This window comes from Glycine max, chromosome 8 (assembly GCF_000004515.6).
Source record: "Glycine max cultivar Williams 82 chromosome 8, Glycine_max_v4.0, whole genome shotgun sequence".
Taxonomy (NCBI): Eukaryota; Viridiplantae; Streptophyta; class Magnoliopsida; order Fabales; family Fabaceae; genus Glycine; species Glycine max.
In genome coordinates this window covers 18,873,456-18,895,848 of record NC_038244.2, presented here as the reverse complement: position 1 = coordinate 18,895,848, position 22,393 = coordinate 18,873,456, and the positions used below count along the sequence as shown (strand labels likewise).

At 31.6% G+C, this 22,393-nt stretch overlaps 3 protein-coding genes across 3 annotated transcripts; 2 read left to right on the top strand and 1 right to left on the bottom strand.

The window, feature by feature from the left end:
* Window positions 1–328: 328 nt before the first annotated feature.
* Window positions 329–3,052, top strand: LOC100794510 (inactive protein RESTRICTED TEV MOVEMENT 2). The gene is made up of 2 exons (XM_003530330.4): window positions 329–679; window positions 1,597–3,052. The coding sequence occupies exons 1-2, from the start codon at window positions 550–552 to the stop codon at window positions 2,937–2,939; spliced, it is 1,473 nt and encodes a 490-aa protein (XP_003530378.1). The 5' UTR covers window positions 329–549; the 3' UTR covers window positions 2,940–3,052.
* Window positions 3,053–14,029: 10,977 nt separating this feature from the next.
* Window positions 14,030–15,773, top strand: LOC102665805 (protein RESTRICTED TEV MOVEMENT 2). Its single transcript, XM_006585640.4, has 2 exons — window positions 14,030–14,193; window positions 14,734–15,773. The coding sequence occupies exons 1-2, from the start codon at window positions 14,085–14,087 to the stop codon at window positions 15,540–15,542; spliced, it is 918 nt and encodes a 305-aa protein (XP_006585703.1). The 5' UTR covers window positions 14,030–14,084; the 3' UTR covers window positions 15,543–15,773.
* Window positions 15,774–17,814: 2,041 nt separating this feature from the next.
* Window positions 17,815–21,854, bottom strand: LOC100786748 (protein RBL). The gene is made up of 5 exons (XM_003531747.5): window positions 21,697–21,854; window positions 21,350–21,448; window positions 18,626–19,716; window positions 18,281–18,542; window positions 17,815–18,041 (listed from the first exon to the last, which is right to left on the bottom strand). Exons 1-5 carry the CDS (start codon window positions 21,713–21,715, stop codon window positions 17,860–17,862), a joined length of 1,653 nt encoding a protein of 550 aa, XP_003531795.1. The 5' UTR covers window positions 21,716–21,854; the 3' UTR covers window positions 17,815–17,859.
* Window positions 21,855–22,393: the final 539 nt, after the last annotated feature.

Below are 22,393 nucleotides of genomic sequence, written 5' to 3'. Positions count from 1 at the left end.
AAAAAATACATATAGCTACTTTGTCATATTTATTGACAACGTCTATGAATTATAAACGTCATTGTTACGTTATTAATAAATGTTGTTATTTGATAATAAATACTAAAACAAAATAATTTAAATTTTACGGGACTAGAAAAAAAATAAAGGACTAAAATAAAAAATAGGACCAAATTGTTTTAATCCTATATGATGTACATGAATATTGCATGGGTAGCATATTTTAAGTGTGTGGGCAAAACAAAGAACAATTATATTATACTTTCATAGCCGAAGAAGTTATTCCTTGTATATAATTCAAGCTCAGCAAGGAAGGAAAACCCAACCTAATTTCATCAACAAACCAAAGCATACATGCAAACAAGGAATTGTCTCTTAGACAAGAAAACCGGTTAATCATAACAATCAATATCCACACCTTATATAAACATAGTTACAACGAAAATTGAAGCCAAACAAATTCAATTCAAAACATCAGCCATAAATAAGTGAGTTATAAAAACTATAAAAAAAAAGTACTATTTAGCTTTATAACACGTTCTAGAGCTTATGGATTTCAGGCAAAGAGCTCCAACTTTCCGTCCACAACTTTCTGTTCGTCGCGTGTACGAGACTTTGGAGCCACGATCAGAGACAAAAGAACTTCCAGAAGCTTATCTTCTGCGTGTTTATATTCCTGGTTTGAAATTTTTATATGCTTTTTTTTTCTTAATTGATGCTTTTCTTTTTCAATTATAAAAAATAAAATGTGTTTATCATCTTTGATATTTAAATTCAGATCTTAACATTTTAATTTACATTCTTTAATTGTGTTTATCATCTTATATCTAAGAGAAAACAAAGAAATGTAAATTGACAATACTTAATTTTTAACGTAAGATTGTACTAATAATTTTGAACTATAAAATTAATTCAATTGATGCAAGGCGGTTTAAAATACAGTGCTATTTTATATACCTTCTACTTGTTTACATTCCTGGTTTGCAAATTTTATATACTTGTTTTCTTACTTGATGATTTTCCTTTTCAATTATAAATAAATAAATAAATAAATATTATAATATAGATTGAGTTTACTCTTTAATTATTTAATAAAATGCATATAAGATTTACTTATAATAACAGGAATGTGTCAAAATAATATATCATACAATTCATGAATAAAGTTGCTTCTGAGAGTACGCTGTAATAATTGTTACTTCACACTTCTGAATAATCAAATAATTCCTAACAATTCAACTTCTACTCATTTTTATTATAAATTTGCAAGATTAATTCTCACTATTTTCGGGGGGAAAAAGGTTTCAATATGAATATATAGTTGACATTTAATAATTCGAAATTGTTTTCATCAAAATCAATTTTATCAAAATTAACTCAAACATATGCTACATCAGCAAAAGGTTTAGTTTAATGTTGAGTAGAGAATATAAATCTTATAAATTTTTTGGTATTGTATTTAATTTCTACGAATAAAAAAATTATACATTTATCTTAAAATTTGGTGGTTTATAAATCTGTTTTTCATTTTTTCCCTTTTTCTGTAAGTAGCATTTTTGTCGAACTAATAACACCTCTCTCCCTTGCTTTTTACAGGTTTTCCAAGGGAGAATGTAAAGATTACATATGTGGCCTCTTCAAGAACTGTGAGGATTACAGGAGAAAGGCAACTTCAAGGTAACAGATGGCACAAAATTGACAAATCATATCCCATTCCTGATTATTGTGAGGCAGAGGCACTTCAAGGTAAGTTTGAGATTCCAATTCTCACCATTACAATGCCAAAAAAGGCCACTTCACAAGCTGCTACTAAACAACAAGAAGTGGGAACATCCCAAGAGAAAGGTGCAGTAGTAGCTGAACCAAAGCCTCAAGAAAAAGTCCAAGAGACCACTTCAGCACCACAACCTACAACAACTACTAAAGTGGAAGAACCAATTGAAGAGAAGAAAAGTGCATCACCAACAAGCCCTGATTTAAAGGCACAACAAAAAAATGATACTTTTGAAGACACACCATCTCAAAGCCTTTCAAAACCAATTAAGGATCAAAAGGGTCAAGAGGAATTGGTGCCAAAACCCACACCAACACCAACACCAACACCAAGGGCAACTACAATGCAAACATATGAAAAGGCTCAAAAGGGTCAAGAGGAAGAGGAGGTTGAGTCAAAGTCAACACCAACAATGCTAACCAAGGCCAAAACAGCTGAAAGACCACAAAAGGGTGAAGAGGAATTTGAAGCAAAGCGAACACCAACAATGCTGACCAAAGTCAAAACAGCTGAAAGACCCCAAAAGGGTGAAGAGGAATTTGAAGCAAAATCAACACCAGCAATGTTGACCAAAGCCAAAACAGCTGAAAGGCCACAAAAGGGTGAAGAGGAATTTGAAGCAAAACAAACACCAACAATGCTGACCAAAGTCAAAACTGCTGAAAGACCCCACAAGGGTGTAGAGGAAGAAGAGTCAAGACCTTCAATAACAAATGTTACAAGGAAGCCATCAGTTAAGGAGCAATTGGAGGAAAAGAAGACAGAGGAAACAAGTGCTGAAGATGCAAAGAAGGAAAGGATCTCAAATAAGGAAGTTAAAGAGGAATCTTCTGAGTCAAGAAAGCCTATGAAAGATAAGGAGGAGGGTGATTTTGAAGAGAAAGAAACCAAGGCAGAAAAATTGTTAGCCAAGGAAGCAGAAACTTCTGCCCCAAAAGTTCAGAAGAAAAAGGAAAAGCAATCCAGCAACAGAACTAATTCCAAAAGGAAAGGGAAGAGTGAAGACAATGCAATGGAAAAGGTTGGTCCTGTCTCCCAGGTTTTCACCAAAATAGCAGAAGGGATATGGAATGAGGAAGAGAAAAAATTAGTTGGAAATATTGGTGCTGCAGTTTTGGTCATTGCTGCATTGGGATATTATGTATCTTATAGGTTTGCCTCTTGAGGGAGAACCTAAAACAAGTTATTTTCAACGCATCCTTTCTCACACATGTACATGAATCATAAACTGTAACTCAAATCAGAGTGGAATAAAGAGTGCATGCAATCTATAATTCATATTTCATGTTCTATACGACCGTCAACTAAGTGGTAAATATTCATATATATATCATTCAGACATGGGATTATATTGAATTTGACATGAATTTGTTATTTAAATTTTGTTATTGATAATTTTCTATTTGAGAAATAATAGTGACACTTTATTTCTAAGACTATTATTGATTAGAATTTATTGAAATTATTACTTTTAATAGATTTTATTTTTAATTTAATGATTTTTTCTTCTGATTTATATTAAATGAGAAATGAAATCTATCAAAATTGATGATTTTTAATAAATTTTAAACAATTATAAAAGGAATAGATTCCTCATAAAAAGAAATTACATTATCAATCTAGTTCAATTAAATTCTTTAAGAAATTTCGGTAATTTGAAGTTACCAACAACATACAAAAACAGCTTAATTCATTATGGGTGAGAGAATAATTCATGTAAAGATTTGATAAGCTTTCGCAACTAGTCAACTACATCTCTAATCCGGACCAATAAAAAATTCAATATAATCCAGACTTAAAATTTCTGTAATCAAAATAAATTAAGCTATGACTATACTGCAGAAAAAAACAATATATATTCACGTAACTCGGTGCAAAGTCACCAGATAAAGATGTTTCCAAAGGTCCAAATTTAACACCTACTACCTCACATAGTATGTATAGTTATCATCTTTAAATATATTTCTACTTTTTCTTCCCCAAAAATTATGTACTTCCAGCAATTTCACATGCATCGACTCGTTCACGGGGGAATACTGGTTTGTCAAGTCTGATAAAAAGAACAACATCAAGTGTCAATTAGAAATTATGGTAAGGACCAACTCATTTAAAAGCTCAAGTTGGTAAGCGAAGAGGCTTACGAAATTATTGTCTGTTTTATATATCACAAAAACACCCTCGAGCAACAGCCCTTTGAACTTGTATTATTTATTTTTTATTTTGATCCATTGGAATCAAAGAGAATTATAATTTGAGTAATCAAATAAGAAAATTTAATATCACATTTTAACTTAAAACTTTAAAGTTTAGGTTTATGAATTTTTTCCTCATTTATATAGTGTTCAACTTTTTTATTTTTACTTGATGTGAGACTTCACCTCACATTTCTACTCCAACAAATAAGATATAAGGTTGGACTCAAGAAGGCTAGCACTATGAACCAGGCTCTATTATTGAAAGTTGGGTGGAATTTGTGCACCAAACTAAATGCTCTTTAGGTTAATTAAAGTGGTCCGCTCGAAATACAAATATGGAGATGATGTCTTGCTTATAATTGATGTGTAAGCCAGGTTCAAACCTTTGGCATGGAATTGTCAAACAGTGGGATAGTTTAGTGCCCACTACAACAAATTATGTTTTTGCAACATTAAAAAAATATCACCAAAATATGAATAAATGTTGCATCAAAGTTTGTCATATTTTATCAATGTATATATTTCATATTAAAGGTTTTTTAACAACATTTTTTCATACTAATAATAACATTTATAAAAATGTTACTAAAGACTTTTTAATTAGCAACATTTTTTTATACTAATAATACCATTTAGCATTTTTAGTAATATTTTTTCAATACATAGGCAACATTCAAAAATTTTTGCTAAAAAGGCTTTTAGAAATATATTTTTTAATACATAGGAAACATTTTAAAAAATTTGCTAATATATATGTTAAATGTTACTAATTTACTTTTTTCTATAATACGATATAATTTCAATTTTGTAATATTTTAACATTTTACACTTTGATATGTATATGAAGAATTTGATATCATCATTATTATTAAAGAATCTAGTGTTAATTGCCAAAATGGATAGAGTATCGAATAAGTGGAACTAATAAAAGAGAGAAAATATTACACCCAACAGAAAATAATAAAATAAAGTAATAAATGTATTTCATTCTTGGTACCATGTTCACTAATGATGGATTTAAGCCCAACATCAGTTATAATGAGAGAAAATTTTCAGATCAAGCATTGAGGATGATAGAGTAAATGGAATCTCTCAAAAACAATTTTGTATAAACTCTACAAATACCATGTTGAGTCGCAATACAAGTTCACAAATAATAAGTGAGCACAAATTCTTTCTAAAGTACTAAACAATAGGAATCAACTTCTGCTACCTAACTTCTTGTAGTTCAAACTTCCAAGACTGCAAATAAAAAAAGTCCAAAACATTTTAAAAAAACTACCCTATATGCCGGAACAATACTAAAATGTTTGCTTGTAGTCAAAACCCAAATAAAAAGCAATAACAACATAAATATAGTTGGAATAGATCATACATAAAGTTAACATCATTAATTTGCTAGGGAATGACAACTAGAGAGTAAACCATCAGAGACAACCAAATCAAAATTAAAATGAACATATCAAAACTCATGGTCCCCTGCATTTTTCTTTTATATGCACAACTCATTATAAAAAGATTTTATTATATTAATGATGCACACGTATGATTATGATTATGAACAACTTTGTATTAAAAATGATATACTAAAGAAATTAAACAGGGTAAAAAAAGACACTCAATTAAAATGTTCAACAAAAAAATTAGAAACATAATAAAGTGAAGTAAATTCACCTCTCAGCTTGCTTCTTGACTTGAAGAAGCATTTATGACATTCTAAATTTCTAAAAAAAGCAATAAAGGAATAAAAAATAATAAGTTTATACATGAGTCAAGTGTAATATAACAAAATGAAACCATCAAGATGCATTTTGACTTAGGCTTCTTGTGTTGTTTAAGGTGAGTTTTCTCATCTTTCAACTTAACCAAGTTAGTTCCATCAAAATGAACTTTGGGTTTACATTTCCTTTTCCCTATTTGTTTCTCTTGAAAATCATTAAAATGAACTCTTATATTTTTTAACACCAAAAATACATGTAAAACGATATTTTAGCTCAGTTTACAATATATAAAAACGATACAGTATAAAAATAAGCACCATACCAAGTGCACATTCTTGTTGATTAAAGTGAATATACCTATTAAGAATCATCAAAACAAAAATGAAAGATTTCATAAATCATAATTCCCATGAATAAAAAGTGTCACAAGACAACAAAGTACATTACTAACCTTTCATTTAATGCATCAAAATGTAATTTCCCATTTTTTGCATTTAGTTGCTTTATCAAAATAGGGCTTCATTTCCTAATTCAATTGTCATAAACAAAGATTCAATCAACATTAAACTATTTAAGAGTGAAAATAAGGCTTAAACTTACTTCATTAGTCATGGACATTCATGCTTTAATAGTCGCTTTATCAACCTATGTTTTCTTGCAAAATAAATTCTAATTGGTGAATGCTTTAATCAAATCCACTTACACTTTCAACATCCTCTGAATCAAGATTTTCTTCATTATAACCTTTTTTTTTGAATCTTTTTCTATAATAAAGATTATATATTACTTACTAAAACAATGAAAAAAAGTATAAATACACTTTAGAGAATAAGGATTTACAAGAAGATGGAAAATGCATTGGATGGACTCTTAAGCATATTAAGATCCTTTTCAATTACAATCCCCTTATGATCTTTTGATTGGCCATATAAAAATAGAGCGTACGAAAAATAAAACGAACACAAATTATCTAAAAAATGAATTAAAGACATAATTAAGCTAGGTGAATTCACCTCTTACTAGCTTCTTAACTTCGACAAGATTTTCCATAATTTGAATTTCTACATTATACAAGAAAGGAATAAAAGAAAATAAGTTTATACTACCAATCGAGTAATTTAAAAAAATGAAACTATTAAGATAAAACTCTTTCTACTTACCCTTGTTGTGTAGCTTCTTGTGAGTTTTCTCTTCATTTCCCTTGCGACTCCCAAAGGAAGTATGGCTTTACTTGAGCCTTAGCTACCACTTTGTTAAGATATATATATATATATATATATATATATATATATATATATATATATATATATATATATATTGACACACACATGTATGTATATAAATTAATAGATAGTACAAAATAGGTTCATGATGAAGGGCACAATCTAGCCTATGATAACAAATTACAGAACCAACTTCTACAATAAGCTACAAAGAACCATAAAGTGTTAATAAAACATTATCAAACAACAACTTTAGCACTCCCCCCCCCTAGGCTGGAGCATATAAATTGTATGCTTCAAGTTTGGAACATATAAAGTGGATTAGAGGACCTCTCAGGGACTTGGTCAGGATGTCTGCAAGCTGGTTGTTGTAGTTAATAAACTCGATACTAATTTCTTTGGATTGTAGTTTTTCCTGAATAAAATGACAATCAATCTCTATATGTTTAGTTCTCTCATGAAATAAAAGATTAGAAGCGATGTGAATAACTGACTGATTATCACAATACAAATTCATCACAAAATTTTAATTCTTGTAGATGTTTAATCCACACCAATTCACAAGTAACAAGAGCCATAGCTTTATATTCTGCTTTTGTACTTGATCGATCAACAACACTTTGTTTTTTGCTTTTCAAAAAGACAATATTTCCTCCAAAGGATACACAATATCCAGTGGTGAATCGCCTGTTTATGGGAAAACCTACCCAATTAGCATCACAGTACCTACAAATTTAAGTATTTCCATCATCATTATACAATAATCCTTGTCCTATAATCATTTTTATGTATCTAAGAATATGAATCACAACATTCTTGTGGTCAAAGTGAAGATCCTACATAAATTGATTAACAACTCCGACTACAAATGATAGATCAGGCCTTGTAATTGTGAGATAAATGAGTTTCCTAATAAGCCTTCTATACTTCTCGAGATCTAGAAAAGATTCCCATTGATCTAACATTAACTTTTGATTTGGATTCATAGTACTATCAATAGGCCTACAATTAGTCATACTTGCCTCCTCCAAAATGTCCAGATCATATTTTCTCTATGAAATGACAACACCTTTGATTGAGCCACTTCAATATCAAGGAAGTACTTTAGATAGCCAAGGTCTTTGGTTTGAAAATGACTAAATAAGTGTTGCTTTAGTTGGGAAATTTTGGCAGCATCATTTCCTGTAATAACAATGTCAACAACATACACAATTAGGTAAGCATATTTCCCATGAGAAGTATGACAATAAAAAAAACAAAGTGATCTGCTTCACTTTGCTTCATTCCAAAATTTTGATATAACTAAATTTCTCAAACCAAGCACATGGTGACTGTTTGAGCCTATAGAGAGATCAATACAATTTATACACCAAACCATACTCCCCCTGAGCAACAAAACCAGGAGGTTGCTCCATATAGATTTCCTCCTCTAAATCAGAATGAAGAAAGGCATTTTTTATGTCCATAAAGAGGCCAATGACGAATAGCTACCATTGTTAGGAAGAGTTGAATAGTTGTGAACTTGGTCACAAGAGAGAAGGTGTCATTATAATCAAGGCCATAAATCTGAGTGTAGTCTTTGGCAACCAACCTAGCCTTAAGTTGATCAACCTTACCATTAGTCTTGACTTTAATAGCACAAACCCATCTGCAACAGTCTTCTTCCCAAGGGGAAAAGAAACTAATTCCCATGTGCCACTTTTCTCAAGAGCCTGCATTTTAACAATCATGGTTTGTCGCCAACCAAGATGATCAAGTGCCTTTTGAACATTTTTAGGAACAATAATAGAAGACAAGGAAGAAATGAAGGAGAAATATGAAGGAGATATGTAATGATAACTCAAAAAATTATAAATAAGGTGAGAATTTTGAGTAGATTGAATACCTTTCACTAGGATGTGATGTAGAGGAAGGATCCATCGTTTGGGAAGCTAATGGCCAAGGAAATGAACCAAGAGAACCTATAGGAATTGAACAACTATTTATTAAAGAACAGGCCCTCATAATTGCATCTCCCAAATGATGTACTGGAACATTGGTATTAAGCATCAAGGAGCGTGCATTCTCAACTAAATTTCAATTATTTCTTTCTTCTATTCTATTCCATTTTTTGTGGTGTGTGTGGACACATGGATTGATGCAGAATATCCTATGAGGATAAAAAAGAAGAAAGTTCAGCTGAAAAAGATTCTTTGGGATTGTCACTTCTAACAATTTTAATTGTTTTGCTAAATTGGTTCTTAATCACATTAAAGAAGGACTTGAAGATGGACAAAAATTTATATCTCTCTTTCATTAGATCAACCCAAGTACATCGAGAGTATTCATCGATAAAGGTTACAAAATATCTGAAACCAAAAGATGTTATTTGGCTTGGTCCCCAAATATTTGAATGAATGGTATAGAAAACTGAGTTACATCTTTTTTCAATTGGTCTACGGAAAAAGGATCTAACATATTTTCTTAATTGGCACGACTCACAATCTAACATTTGAAGTTGCTTGAGACTAGGAACCATGATCTTCAATTTTGCCAAACTAGGGTGACATAAACAGTCATGCAAAAGTTTTAGATAAGAGGCTGCAAAACAAGACATAGATGAGTTGGCTTCGAGACAATAAAGGCCTCATGATTCATAACCAACGCCAATCAGACAACTCGTACAACATTTGTAATATTCTTGATTTTTTACTTCTCGGCGAATCTCACACTACAACACTTTATGTGGTGACACTTCCCTCAACTCCTCGTTAATCAGAATCCTTCACCAGTCAGAATCCTCCATAGGTAACCCTTTTTGAAACTTCTACAATCAATTTTGCCTGCTTCTTAGCCTATGATGACAGATTATAGAACCAACTTCTACAACAAGCTACATAGAAATATAAAACAATAACTTTAACAGCTTTGTTTCTATCAACAAAGTGAAAAAAATGTTTAAATTATAAACAAGAATATTATATAAAGGAGAAATAGATACTAGAATACTAAATAGTAAGTTGTTGGTCCAAGTAAGTAAGAGAGTTTATTGGCATTTAAGTCGACTTATGTATTTATAGATGTGTTAAGTGTCGTAGATCATCTGGATTCTTCATACCAGGGAAAGTTAAGAATACTACTATTTAGAGTAAGTTCACGCTTTAAATTAAATAAAATGACACATGTTATCAGATAAAACCAAGGGTAACATTATATGCCATATACACGAGAAAAAAGTAACTTAAAATTGCTAAATATTCAGCATAATAACAAGTTAAAAATGAGTTTAATATAGCATACCACAACGCAAGCATGATGAGTAGTGGCTGAAGAACATGCATCAACAACTACATCTTCTTTTATATTTGGAATATTGCACATATCTAGAATCATTATTCCTGGAAAACAATTTGGCAATTAAGTTAAAACATTTTTGAAATTGCCTAAAAGTTCTGCTTCCATGGCTTTCACTTGCTCTTTTAGTTTTACTTCCATTTCCTTTTGCATTCTTTCTTGTAAGCTTTGAAGTTCAACTTGAGAATTTATTTTAACTTCATCAAGTACTTTTTGATTTCCAACTTGAGACTTAGTTCCCCATAAGTTTGAAGGTACAAACCCTTTTCCATATGTGCGAACATAGCCATGTCCATCTTTTCCCAAGACTTTGAAAAATACATCATCTGTAGTTGGGCTTTGCTTTAGCGCTTCTGGATGGGAAGCAACTTCTTCCTTAAGCTTAACATAAAATCAAAAGTTAAATTATATTTTTGAGTAAAAGAAAAATATAGAGTAGATAGAGAAAACAATTGAGATGATCATACAATAATTTTACTGGTTTCCTCCTTCTCAGGCTTATGTGTCAGCATAAACATTTCTACATAAGATGACTCTCTTCCATTAGGATTCTTCATTGTCTATTATATAAAAGAAAAAGATTAGTTAAATCACTATTTGAAACAAACAAAACCATTATACCAATACAAAATTAATTATGCAATTAGTGTTAACTCTTCATCTTGTATTTCTGCTAAAGTTTTTAAACCAGTAATGTGTATAGTGATATATTTTGCTCTACTTTTTTTTTCTTCTTGCTACTATTATTTATAATACAAACACCATATGAGAAAAACAAAAACAATCAAATCATTAACATAAATAATCACATAATAAAATTTGATATATTTAAATCGCCTTAGCTATGTCGGATTTCCAAAATTTAACAAGAATTTTCCATTGCTCTAGTGGAACATTAGGAGGTTGTTTTTTTAAATTACAATCAACTGGCATATTTGGAAAAAGTACTTTGACTTCAATCAGACATTTATAACTCCTCCAACTTGAGCATATGATTTCTAAAATCCACTTTTAGCACGCTCTTCAATGTCAAAATTTTCCTGCATAACATCATCAATTAAAATAAATATTTGGATCAATTAAAAAAATATAATCAATGATAAAGGTGAGTGGAATGTAATACTATGACAGTTTTCCATAAGTCATCCCAGTTTTCTTTTAGTCCTTTACAGCTTGTGAATGTTAAGGGGATTAAATATGCATTCCTAGCCAATGTCCCCAAATAATTGCTCAAGGTAGCTCGATAACTACCAATAGGTTGGCCATGAGCATTAAGCCTACTTGTCAAACGATCTTCATATCTTAAGCCATGAGTTTTAAGACATTTGGTAGGACCCATTTTCTTCTTGTTGGTAAAACCTATTATTAAGTATAAATTTGAATATAGTAAAGCAAGTTCATTCTAACACATGCTAATGTAATATATGATATAAATAATTAACCATCGTGTTTGGGTGCTGATGGAGTTTGACAAGGCTTGATGCGGTCTCAAATCCTCAAAGATTGCAGCCATAGAACCACATGGACATGAAACCTTATGCTTCTTGGCAACCAAGGTTGTTGGTTCTTTCTCATCAATAACACTTGTCATTGAGCTACTTGGCCTTGAAATCTTATGCTTCTTGGCTAACAAGGTTGTTTGCTCTTCTTGCTCACTAAGGACATAGTGCATTGACTAACTTGGTCGTGAAACCTTTCCTTCATTGCTTACCATCATGATGTAAAACATAAAACAATGTAAAAACAATATATAGTCTTATCGTATCAAGAAATTCAACTTTTGCAAAGAAAAACACAAGTACATTCATCTTAAATTTAATAGTGTTCGATGAAATACACAAATACATTAAACAGAAAATATAAACATCATTAAGACTCTTTTCTAGTTGCTTGTTTTGTATCAACTATTGTCCCAAGTACATCATCTCTAAACCAACTGATATCATCTTCATCTTCATCAACCATAGATTGATCCAACAAATGACTTCTCAATTGATCTTTCAAGTACTTTTCAATATCATCATTCTCAAAATCTCAATACATGTCAAACAAATCTCTGGTGGTGGTTTCAGTTACAGCATGTCAATTAACACTTGGGCCTTGTGTATAGTATACTTGCCTAACTTGAGTTGCAAACACAAATAGGTCGTTTTCATAAATCAACTTCCCAAAATTTGGAAGCATTAATCCAAAATGATCTTGCTTACTTTAAAACCAATCACATTTAAATAAGACCAATTTAGAATGACCACAATAATCCAACTCTATTATATCTTTCAAAACTCCATAGTAGGTAATATTATCTACTTCAGGATTTTCATCTTTTACACTTTTAAACCTAACAATAGATGAAGTAATCATTACTCTCTAGAGTTTTCTGTTTTTTTTTTTTTTTTCACAACCTTCAACAATAAACTAGTAACCATTTATCACATAAGCTGAAAATCATCTTGCGACAGTATTAGGCTCTTTAGACAATCATTTAACCTCTTCACTAACAATCACATTCTTATACATGATCCAAGGAAGCCTACATAGTAATCCCCTTCGACCGAGCTACCTAACACTTTCATTTTTCCTTTTCCATTGATAGGGCCCTTCTTCGCAATCTTCTGACCCATCTTCACAGCTTTACCTTTTTCCTTCTTATCCTCTGACTTTTGATTGGTCTGTGATTTTCTTCCAAATTGTTGACCTCACACTAACCCACCCTAAACAGGGGTTGAGTGTTTTTCCCCCTTGTGAATTCCTAACTTTAGATATTCACAAAATTGGGTTGGCTCATAGTAGACCCAAAGACAATAGTAGGTTGATGGATAGGAACCTGGCCATATATTCTCAATTTTGAGCAAAACCCCTAACATGTTGTCCACCTTAGTTATAAAATCTTCATTCCATGACTCAATACGTACCCACACCTCCACCTTTTTCACAGCGAACTCCGACGTCTATCCCTAATACCATCGCATCCTATAAAACACCATCAGACTTCGATAGTTTATCCAAATAACAAATATTACTCCATGGGAAAGACGTTTATTTTTCTTCCTGCTTCTTTGCAAAATGGTTCACCCTCTTGGTCAGTGGTCCCATGTGGGCCCCCATCAGAAACCCTAGCAGAGACGTTTTCGCTCATATTCTTTACTCCTTCGCTACGTCACAGACACAATCACTTCTACCCTAGCACAAACCCCATGTTGATGTCATAAACTCTCATTTGAATATTAATTATTTTGGCTCTGGAGTGTTTCTTGTCAAGACCTTCCGCAAAAAAAAAAAAAACAATTAAATTGTATCATAATTAATTTAATTATTATTAAAAAGATAATTTATGTCATAATTATTTTAATTTTGTTAAAAGGTTATTATTTTGATATATATATATATATATATATTAAATACGCCTAAAAAAAGCTTTTGTTGTTATTTCGAAATACACAGCGAATTTGTTAAGTTAGTTTTTTAGTAAAAAATTAAGACATGAAAACGGTAGCTTCGTGTTTTGAAATCGATCCCTTGCCACAGCTATACCTCTACATCACAAAAATAGTCAAACATATCAATATATTGTTAGAGTTTAAAGTGCATGAGCCAAACAAAGAATTTTAACTTTATATATCCCAGAAGTTATACAGCAAGGGGGATCGAATGCAAAGTTTTGTCATGCCATAATATTAAGCAATCAAAAAAGAATAATTTCTTTTTTGAGAAATCCAACGTCATCAATTCTTGAATTGTTCACTATAAATGTACGAACCCACTAATCCAATAAGTTCCAATAAACAATTGCCATATTTTTGCTGCAATAGAAACACAAACACAACAAACAAAAGCAGTTATGATGGAAATGTCCACCTTGCAATCAAACCTTAACTATGAGAATTGCCAGCCTAAATTAGAAACAAAGGAGACCCCAGAATCACACATCCTGCTTGTTCACCTTCCTGGTTTGTATGGCTAATAACCTCATCATCAACAAAATCATGTTTTTGTTTTATCTTGCACATCTTTTCATAATTTCCATATTAAAAGACAACAAATAACAATCAATCATCACTTCACATGTTATGTAGTAAACCATAGTTTGCCTTTGCCTCCATTCTAGTTTATATAAAAACCTAAAAAACCATACTAGTATCAAGCAAATATTATCATATTACTACACATATACGTGTTTGATTTGGTTTATTTGTAAAAAATAATTACTTCGATTATTTTAAAAAAAATATTTTCCCATAATAAACGATTAACGAATATATGCACTACAATGATTAGTATTACAATATTGATGAGAAATAATCGCCTAATTGCAATATTGCACAATAGAAGACTTTGTACGAGAAATATTTATCATAACTAATGAATTTATTAAATTAAAAAAAAGAAACCTCTATACAAGGAAATTTATTGGAACATTTCATTTCATATATATATACAGTCATTTTGTTTCCCATGACAAGCTTATTAATTTCTTTGTTTTTTTATAGGTTATGCAGAAGATGATATAGGAGCTCAATTTGAGTACGATTATAGAAGAGTTAGAGTTTTTGGTGGAAGACCCCTTGGAGATAACAGATCAATTCGCTTCAACGTTGTATATGCAGTTCCTTGGAATTGTGATGTGAACAAGCTTAAGGGTATGTTCCAAGGAGAAATTTATAGTGTTACAATGCCAAAGGTGAATACATCAAGCGATTTCCCAGATCAAAATTCACCCAAATCTTCATCACATGGAAAGGCTCAAATTGAAGTATCTGAGGAACCAAAATCAATAATTGAGAGTCAAAAACAAGATAATGAGACTTTAACCTTACCAAAAGCCATAAGTGATTCATTGCCTCAAAAGGGTGAAGAGGTAATTTCACAAGATGCCAAGAATCGAAGAGAAGAAAGGTTTGAAAGTAGTGAAAAGAAAAGGGTTGATAGGAAAGACACTATGGAAGAAAGTGAGAATGTTTCTGCCTCAGGAAAACCACCCCAGAAAGGAAAAAAGGAACATGTCATGGATGAGACAAGTTTCATCACAAAGAGTGAAGAGGATGGTAAGGGTAAGGGAGAAAAAATGGAAATGAATGATACACTTGATGAAGGGAATGATGGAAAGGACATAATTGGAACATCAAAAAAGAAAGGAATAAAGGAGGTGGCTACTTCTGCTTCTCATGCCGTGACAAGTTTGGTAAAGAGGTTCAATGAAGAAGATATGATGCTGTTATATACAAGTGCAACAACGGCTATAGTGTTGGCACTAGGTGTTTATGCTTCTTACAAACTTCGTTTCTCAGCTAGACAATAGATAAAGGAATTAATCACTCTTTCCTTTCATGTGATTTTGGCATGTTTTGTTTTCAGTATATTGTAAAATCAAAGAAAGCATGCCTAGTTTTATAATCATAATCAAGTTGAACGGCAGTTGTCTCAATGATTAGACCAAAAAACAATGTGTTACAGAAGTTCATAAAACAATTGAAATAGCTAGTGACTGTCTAATTGGACAAATAAATCACAATTACATCATATAACATAATAGTCGTAACTTTATCGCTCCATGGGAGCCCAACCAATTGGTCCACAAATATAAGGTTCCATCAGATGTTTTTATGGAAGCTTTTGCAGGTAAAAAATTTAGTCTCGGAAATGCACGAGTAAAAAAAATAATCTCACATTTATTCTAAAGTAATAAATTAATTAATCAATAATATATTTTTTATTCAGGTAAGTAATCTCATTCTCAGTCAATATTTAGTCCCGCGGAGGAAATAGAGAATATTTATTCCCATGATACAAAAATTTTATTTGAGTAAAAATACATATATAAATTCTTGTTAACCACTAGCTATCATATTTTCCTCTTAATCATTTCTTCATTTATGTTCTTTAACTTTTGTCATTCTCAAAATTTTCGATCATGCATCAATTTTTATTTACCACTAATTTCATGAATTTTACCACAATAACTTTTTGTTTTTCCTCCAATTGTTCCTTGTTCATGTTTGATGTGGTGAGATAGATATATCTATAATTTAGGTCATACTCTAATGAATACTAAAAGAGTAGTGAGAGAGGTTTTGTCATGGAAACAAGGGATATATAGCATTGAGTTTAGTTTGCTTGTCATTTGTGGGTCTTATATAATAAAGTTTTTTATATTTGAAAAAATAGCATCTTTAACATAATAAAAATATTTTAGTAATTATAATAATATATTCCAAAGAAAAAATAATTTAACCAAACATATATCTTAATTGTTCATGGGAATATAAAAAATATTCTCAACTAATTTTGTAATTAATCAAACACATTTTTTATTAAATACTCGGGAATAACATTCTCATGTTTTATTCCTAGGAATAATATCCCCAAAACTAAAAAAGCTATTCATGAAACAAGCACCCCCTATGTATTACTCCTTTCTAATTTCTTGTCTCCGTGCCTTTCCTCTCCCTCTAATTGGAAAATGATCAATATTTTAAAAATCGAACTGGATTAGTCGATTCAGTCGATCCAACTGAGAAACGATCTAGTAACTGCTCTGGACACTCTTAACAACGTCATTTTTAAAACTAATGAAAATCAAACAAATCGATAAAAAATAGAGTTGAACCAACACAGAACTGATACCAAACCGGTCTTCTTATTTTTATTTTTTTTTTATGTTTTTATTTAAACTATTTTTAAAAAATAAGTAAAAATACATAATTTAAATATTTCAAATATGTATCAATTATTTTATCTACTACTATTAATTTTATCAATAAAACATATAATTTAGTCATTTATATTAATTTATAATTCTTTAGATCTTAAATTTTTGGAAGTCTAATTTTTTTTATTACTTAAAATATTATATAATAATACAAAAAATAAAAATGATTTAATCCTGATTCAACTAATATCTTCACTAATTCCGTCACTGGTCCGATTTTAGAAACCTCGAAAATGAAAAATCTTTAAAATATTAATATTTTCTTTCTTGATTGTTATCTCTTTTTTTTCTTTCTAAAGTAGTATTTTTAATTGAAAGGACAGAAAATGAGAAAAGAAAATATGAATATAAGAACCCCAATTAGACGCCTCAATATCTTTTTCATGAGTTAAGGTGTTTTTACGTCATACAAGTCTTAAATGAACTTGAAAACCCTTTTATGACCCAATTTCTTGTGTAAACCATTTTTTTGTGTGTAAACCATGTTAAGTTATAGAAACTACTATCTATGATTTCCTAAACATACCCTTTAAAATTTCAAGGTCGTTGGCTGCATGTTTAGTGAGATATGACATTTTTTTAATTAAAAACACAATAGTCATTCGCTCACTGTACAAGCTTTCCATCCATTTATAATATGCCTAACATATGTTGTGTATCAAACACATTGAGAAACTTGCTCAATCTTGCTAGACTCAGTTCAAGTTAACCATGATCAATTCAATCAAAATATACATGGAACTCGAACCTATCCGATGAAAATTCCTTCCTGGACAAGATAGCAATGTAGGAAGGGTGGCATAGAAAGCAACGTTGTGCAAAGGAAAGAAATATAAAAAGTGAAAGACAGAAAGACAAGAAATTATAGTAAAACATGCTTTTATATACAAGAATTTGCAACAGGCCATTATCCATCAGAAAGATCATCACCATAAAAACCAATACCATCATCCTCATCAACCAAATATTTACTTTTGGATTTTGATGATTTGCCAGATTTTGTGGGTTTCTTCATTTTTTCTGCCTGCAACTCCAACACCTTCTCTGAAGGTTTCCACTTTCTTTTGATACGTGTCCCCCCAGCATCATCTGCAAAGAAATTTTGAAGGCTGTAAGTAAAAACTGCGCATACAATATTACCTTCTAATAACAGAATCTATGTAAGTTGAAAGCTGAAATTCCAAACACATCCGGAAGAAACCAAAAAATAATTTTGCTGCCATAGTTACACATCAGTGGTTCAATAATTCATATTCTTCCTTTTAAAAACAGGTTTCTTAAGAATCCAATACTCGGTTACAAGCATATAGTGCAAGGCCTGACTTTACCTTCCACTGGACTTGAGTTATGATTCATGGTATTTTCATTTGGTCCAGCCTCTTCTGAAAGTGGGGATCCAGAGTTATTGCTGTCCACCAACTTTGAAGAACTATTTACGAACTTGTCTGGCTGTTCAGGAGCATCACAACTGGGAGTTGCTGGCAGGAAACATAACTCTTCTTCAGACATATCAGAGTCACTGAAAGCAGGATCTTTCTCCACCGTTACAATGTCAATTTCGTCATCTTCATTAACATCAGATCCTTTTACCTGCAATGACACGAACAAACCTAGGACTAAAATGAGACAAGGAAGAAAAAGAAAACCTGCATGATCATCTAACCCTACCTTACCTTCTCAGTCTCGGGAATCAAATCAAATTCATCTTCTCGCTCCACATACTCCTCATTTTCCTCGAGCTCTTTGAAATCAGGAGCAAATGCACTCCAGTTCTCGGTGTAATCCTTAGCCCAGATATAAACTATGCCATTCAAAGAAACAGATACAACAATAGGACGTACAGGATGCCATGCTAAATCAATAAGGGCTTCCTTAGGTCCTTCAAGGATCTTCACAAGATGCCCAACTCTATCCCATACGTAAATCTTGTGCTCCCCTTTATTAGCAGAACCACCCACAACCCACTCACCGTCACCACTGAAGCAGGGTGCTTTCCAGTGCACCTTCGTTATTGAATCTTGAAACTCCCGGAACAAAGTTAGGCATTTTGAGCCTACAGCTTTCAACTTCTCAACATCATTTAGATCATTGAGGTTCCCATTTAGCTCATCAAGTGTTCTAACTTCTTCTTTTAGGGGTAGAAGATTTTCGTAGATCCTGATTATTCGATCATTTGAGTTTGTTAGAAGATATTGTCCGTTCCTGCTAAACACAATGTTCTTCACCACAGAACCACCAGGTATAGGAACCATGGCACGCACCTCACCATCTACATAGTTAATTACAAGAATTTCCCCTTTAGAGTTTCCCACATAAACCAGGTTTCCGTACTTACTAAAACATGCAGCAGTTGGTGAGAAGGAGGTAATTCCATCGGCACACTTGTTACGTGAGGTAGGGGTTGGTCCATTATTGGATATCTCCAAGATAGAAACTTTAAGCGAAGTTGTGTTTCCTGTGTTCAAGTCAACAATCATTGGAGGACATGAGAGAGGGCATGCCAAGCAAAGAGATGGTTTAGAGGAACCCGGATGAAGACGAGCTTGTAGAGGGGTTTGTTGTAAAACTATTCTTGTTATCCTCTTACCACTCATAACATCCCACAGCAACAATGACTTGTCAGCAGCAGATACAAGAATTCGATGACCACACTTTGACCAACAGACACTGGTTATTGGAGATGAACATTCATTATCTCGTAGCTCTTTAGCAATGCCCCGGGTTTCAAAATCCCAGATAACGCAACTTCCGTTGTTGCACCCAGCTGATTCAATTGATCAAATAGAGTGAGAAAATTGATAATGTATAATAACTCCAATTAATAATTCACAAAAGTTTTAGTTTTACACTTGCTATGATATTTCTACAACACATTCAAATAAATATATAAGCACATGCTATGCAATATACGTCTATGCATCAAAACAAAGAAACGACTACATAGGTCATAAAGAAATAGTCAGTACAAATGTGGTGATTATCTTATTGTGAAACCTTCCTTGATACCCCATTTAGAGTTTGCTTACGAGTGTCAATAATCCTCACTCATTGTCACCATATACGTCCAGATTAGTCCCAACAACACTCTGCATGCTCATTGACCAAAGTTCTTCAAATAATTAGCACTACCAAAAACAATATCATCTTCCTTTCCAGACCATGATGACCAGCAACATATGAAACCTGCTGCCCATAATCCATACAATCATCAACTCAAACCAGGCATATCTTCAACAACCCCATCTGAACCTCTTCTGCCTTATCGTCAAAAGACTGACTATTGCCCAAGGTAACTTTCCATATCTGTTTTCTATTGACCAACAAGTCTAAGCATTTGATCTCACATAGGATTAGTATGTATTCATCAAAAAGCAACCACTTACAACATAAATGATACCCATTGCATTACCCCCCCAGTAAAAAAAACAAACAAATTTGCAGCCAATGTAACTTTTTTTTTTTTGTATCTGTAGAAATCTAAGACATGTACCAGGGGGGTTACAAAAGCTCACACACTCTGCTCAATCAACTAAGCTAGACCCCCTTGGTAGCTGATGCAACGTTTAACATCAATTGTGAAGGGTAAAAAAATTTTATCCAATCCTTCATATACCACATGCACAAAGGAACACATTCACTGCTACCCCTAGTCTTATCAGGATGAATTTGGTATAAATTAACTACTCAGTATACATTACACTTCTTAATATATAATATTCATGCATAAATTATATGGATGAATTTAGTATAAATTAACTTCTTACTAAATTTACAAGTCATTTTGATATATTTGCAAGGACTAATGCAACTCATGCAAGTACATAAGTCAACATACTAGTTTAAATTTAAAAAAAAAAAAAAAAAAACACGATTATTTGCTTCCTATTAAGCTCAACCAAATCACACACTACTTAAGGCACATATCAACACAACATATGCATATAAACAATAATTACCAAAATATTTCAAACACATTCTTAACAAACCACATCATTCATATCATACCACGTTGTTCCAATCTTCCAGAATTGGTAAAGTAACCATAATTTATGCCACTAAGTATCATCACTTGCCAGAAAGAACAGCAAAGCAGAAAAACACCGACCTAGGTTGTGTTTAATTGTGTTTTCGCTTCTTAGTTTTTAAAAAATTATTTTATATAAACAATTTTAATAAACTAATACTTAGACAACAACAGTGGATAAAGAAGATGTTCCAGAACAGAGAACACGAATACCAGAAAACTGAAAGTAGAAATATTAAAAGAAATGTAATTTTTTTTTAAGTTACTTTTATTTTTTGCATTTAAATACAAAAAACAAATTTCAAGAATAGGAAAAAAAAAACCCTAACTTGAAAGAAACCAAAAAATAGAAAAGTGTAAGCGAGAAAATTACCAGCAAGAAGTGTACCACGACGATTAAAGGCAATACATTTCATACACCCATGTTCCAAATACTCCTCTATCACTTCTGGAAAATCTCCCTGTAAGGGGTCTTCAATATTCCACAATAACAATGTTAAAACTTAGGAAATAAATATATAAAATGAAAACAAATGTAACAGAAACATCACTTCTTTTTCTCTTTCTTTTATTAGTGGGTACCCATTTTCAACTTTTCAAAGGTTATTTAATTGCGCGTTATCATGGACATAAATAAAGGCTTAAAAGAAATTGTGTTAGGTTACTGAAAGGAAGAAAATAAGGGGCCAAAGAGAGAGAAATTGGAAGAAGAAAACGAACCAATGATGGGTGCGTTCATCGTAGCAAGAAGCTCGAACGTAAAGTGAGACAGAGAGAGACTGAAGTAAAGCAAGCAAGGGAAAACAGAGGCAACAGCCAACAGTGCAAGAACTGAAAGACAAAAGCGGTAAGAGAGAAATAGAACGAAGTTAAATCATTAACGTTTAAATACCTTTTTAATCTTATAATTTAATGTTTTTATTTTTTCTTATAATTTTTTAGTTCTTACAAAAATATATTTATTTTGTTTTTCATTTTTAAGTCAGTTAAATAACATCTTTTTTACTGTTTTAAGGGTTATTTAAACCATTTCAAGGAGGGGAAAAAAATAAATTAAGTATAATTTATAAAAATTAAAAAAATTATAAGAATTAAAAAAATATTTAAGTCAATAAATTTATTTTTTTAACAAAATTTTCTTTTAACCTTTTTAGGTCCTTAAAAAATTGTAGGTTCTCGATAAAACAATTTTTTTTTTTTATCAATGTCATCAAGATTTTTTAGTTGATTAGTAGCGTGGCCATTGAAGTTTTAAAAATATAATTTATGGTGATTTTATGACGGGTTAAAAATCATCGGAATCAACTATTGACGTAGACGTAGGATGAAAAGGTGGGCCACCGTGAGTTGCCATGGACGTGCAACGTAGTATTAAAATGAAAGTCATGGATTCTAATTATGATTGAATTGCAATTCA

Excerpts from the sequence above, each read along its gene's own strand:
- LOC100794510 (XM_003530330.4), top strand. The coding sequence starts at position 550 with ATGGATTTCAGGCAAAGAGCTCCAACTTTCCGTCCACAACTTTCTGTT. Across the intron at positions 680-1,596 it reads TCTGCGTGTTTATATTCCTG|GTTTTCCAAGGGAGAATGTA; the intron begins GTTTGAAATTTT and ends TGCTTTTTACAG.
- LOC102665805 (XM_006585640.4), top strand. The coding sequence starts at position 14,085 with ATGATGGAAATGTCCACCTTGCAATCAAACCTTAACTATGAGAATTGC. Across the intron at positions 14,194-14,733 it reads CCTGCTTGTTCACCTTCCTG|GTTATGCAGAAGATGATATA; the intron begins GTTTGTATGGCT and ends GTTTTTTTATAG.
- LOC100786748 (XM_003531747.5), bottom strand. Across the intron at positions 18,543-18,625 it reads TGATTCCCGAGACTGAGAAG|GTAAAAGGATCTGATGTTAA; the intron begins GTAAGGTAGGGT and ends GTGTCATTGCAG. Across the intron at positions 18,042-18,280 it reads TAACTCAAGTCCAGTGGAAG|ATGATGCTGGGGGGACACGT; the intron begins GTAAAGTCAGGC and ends ATTTCTTTGCAG.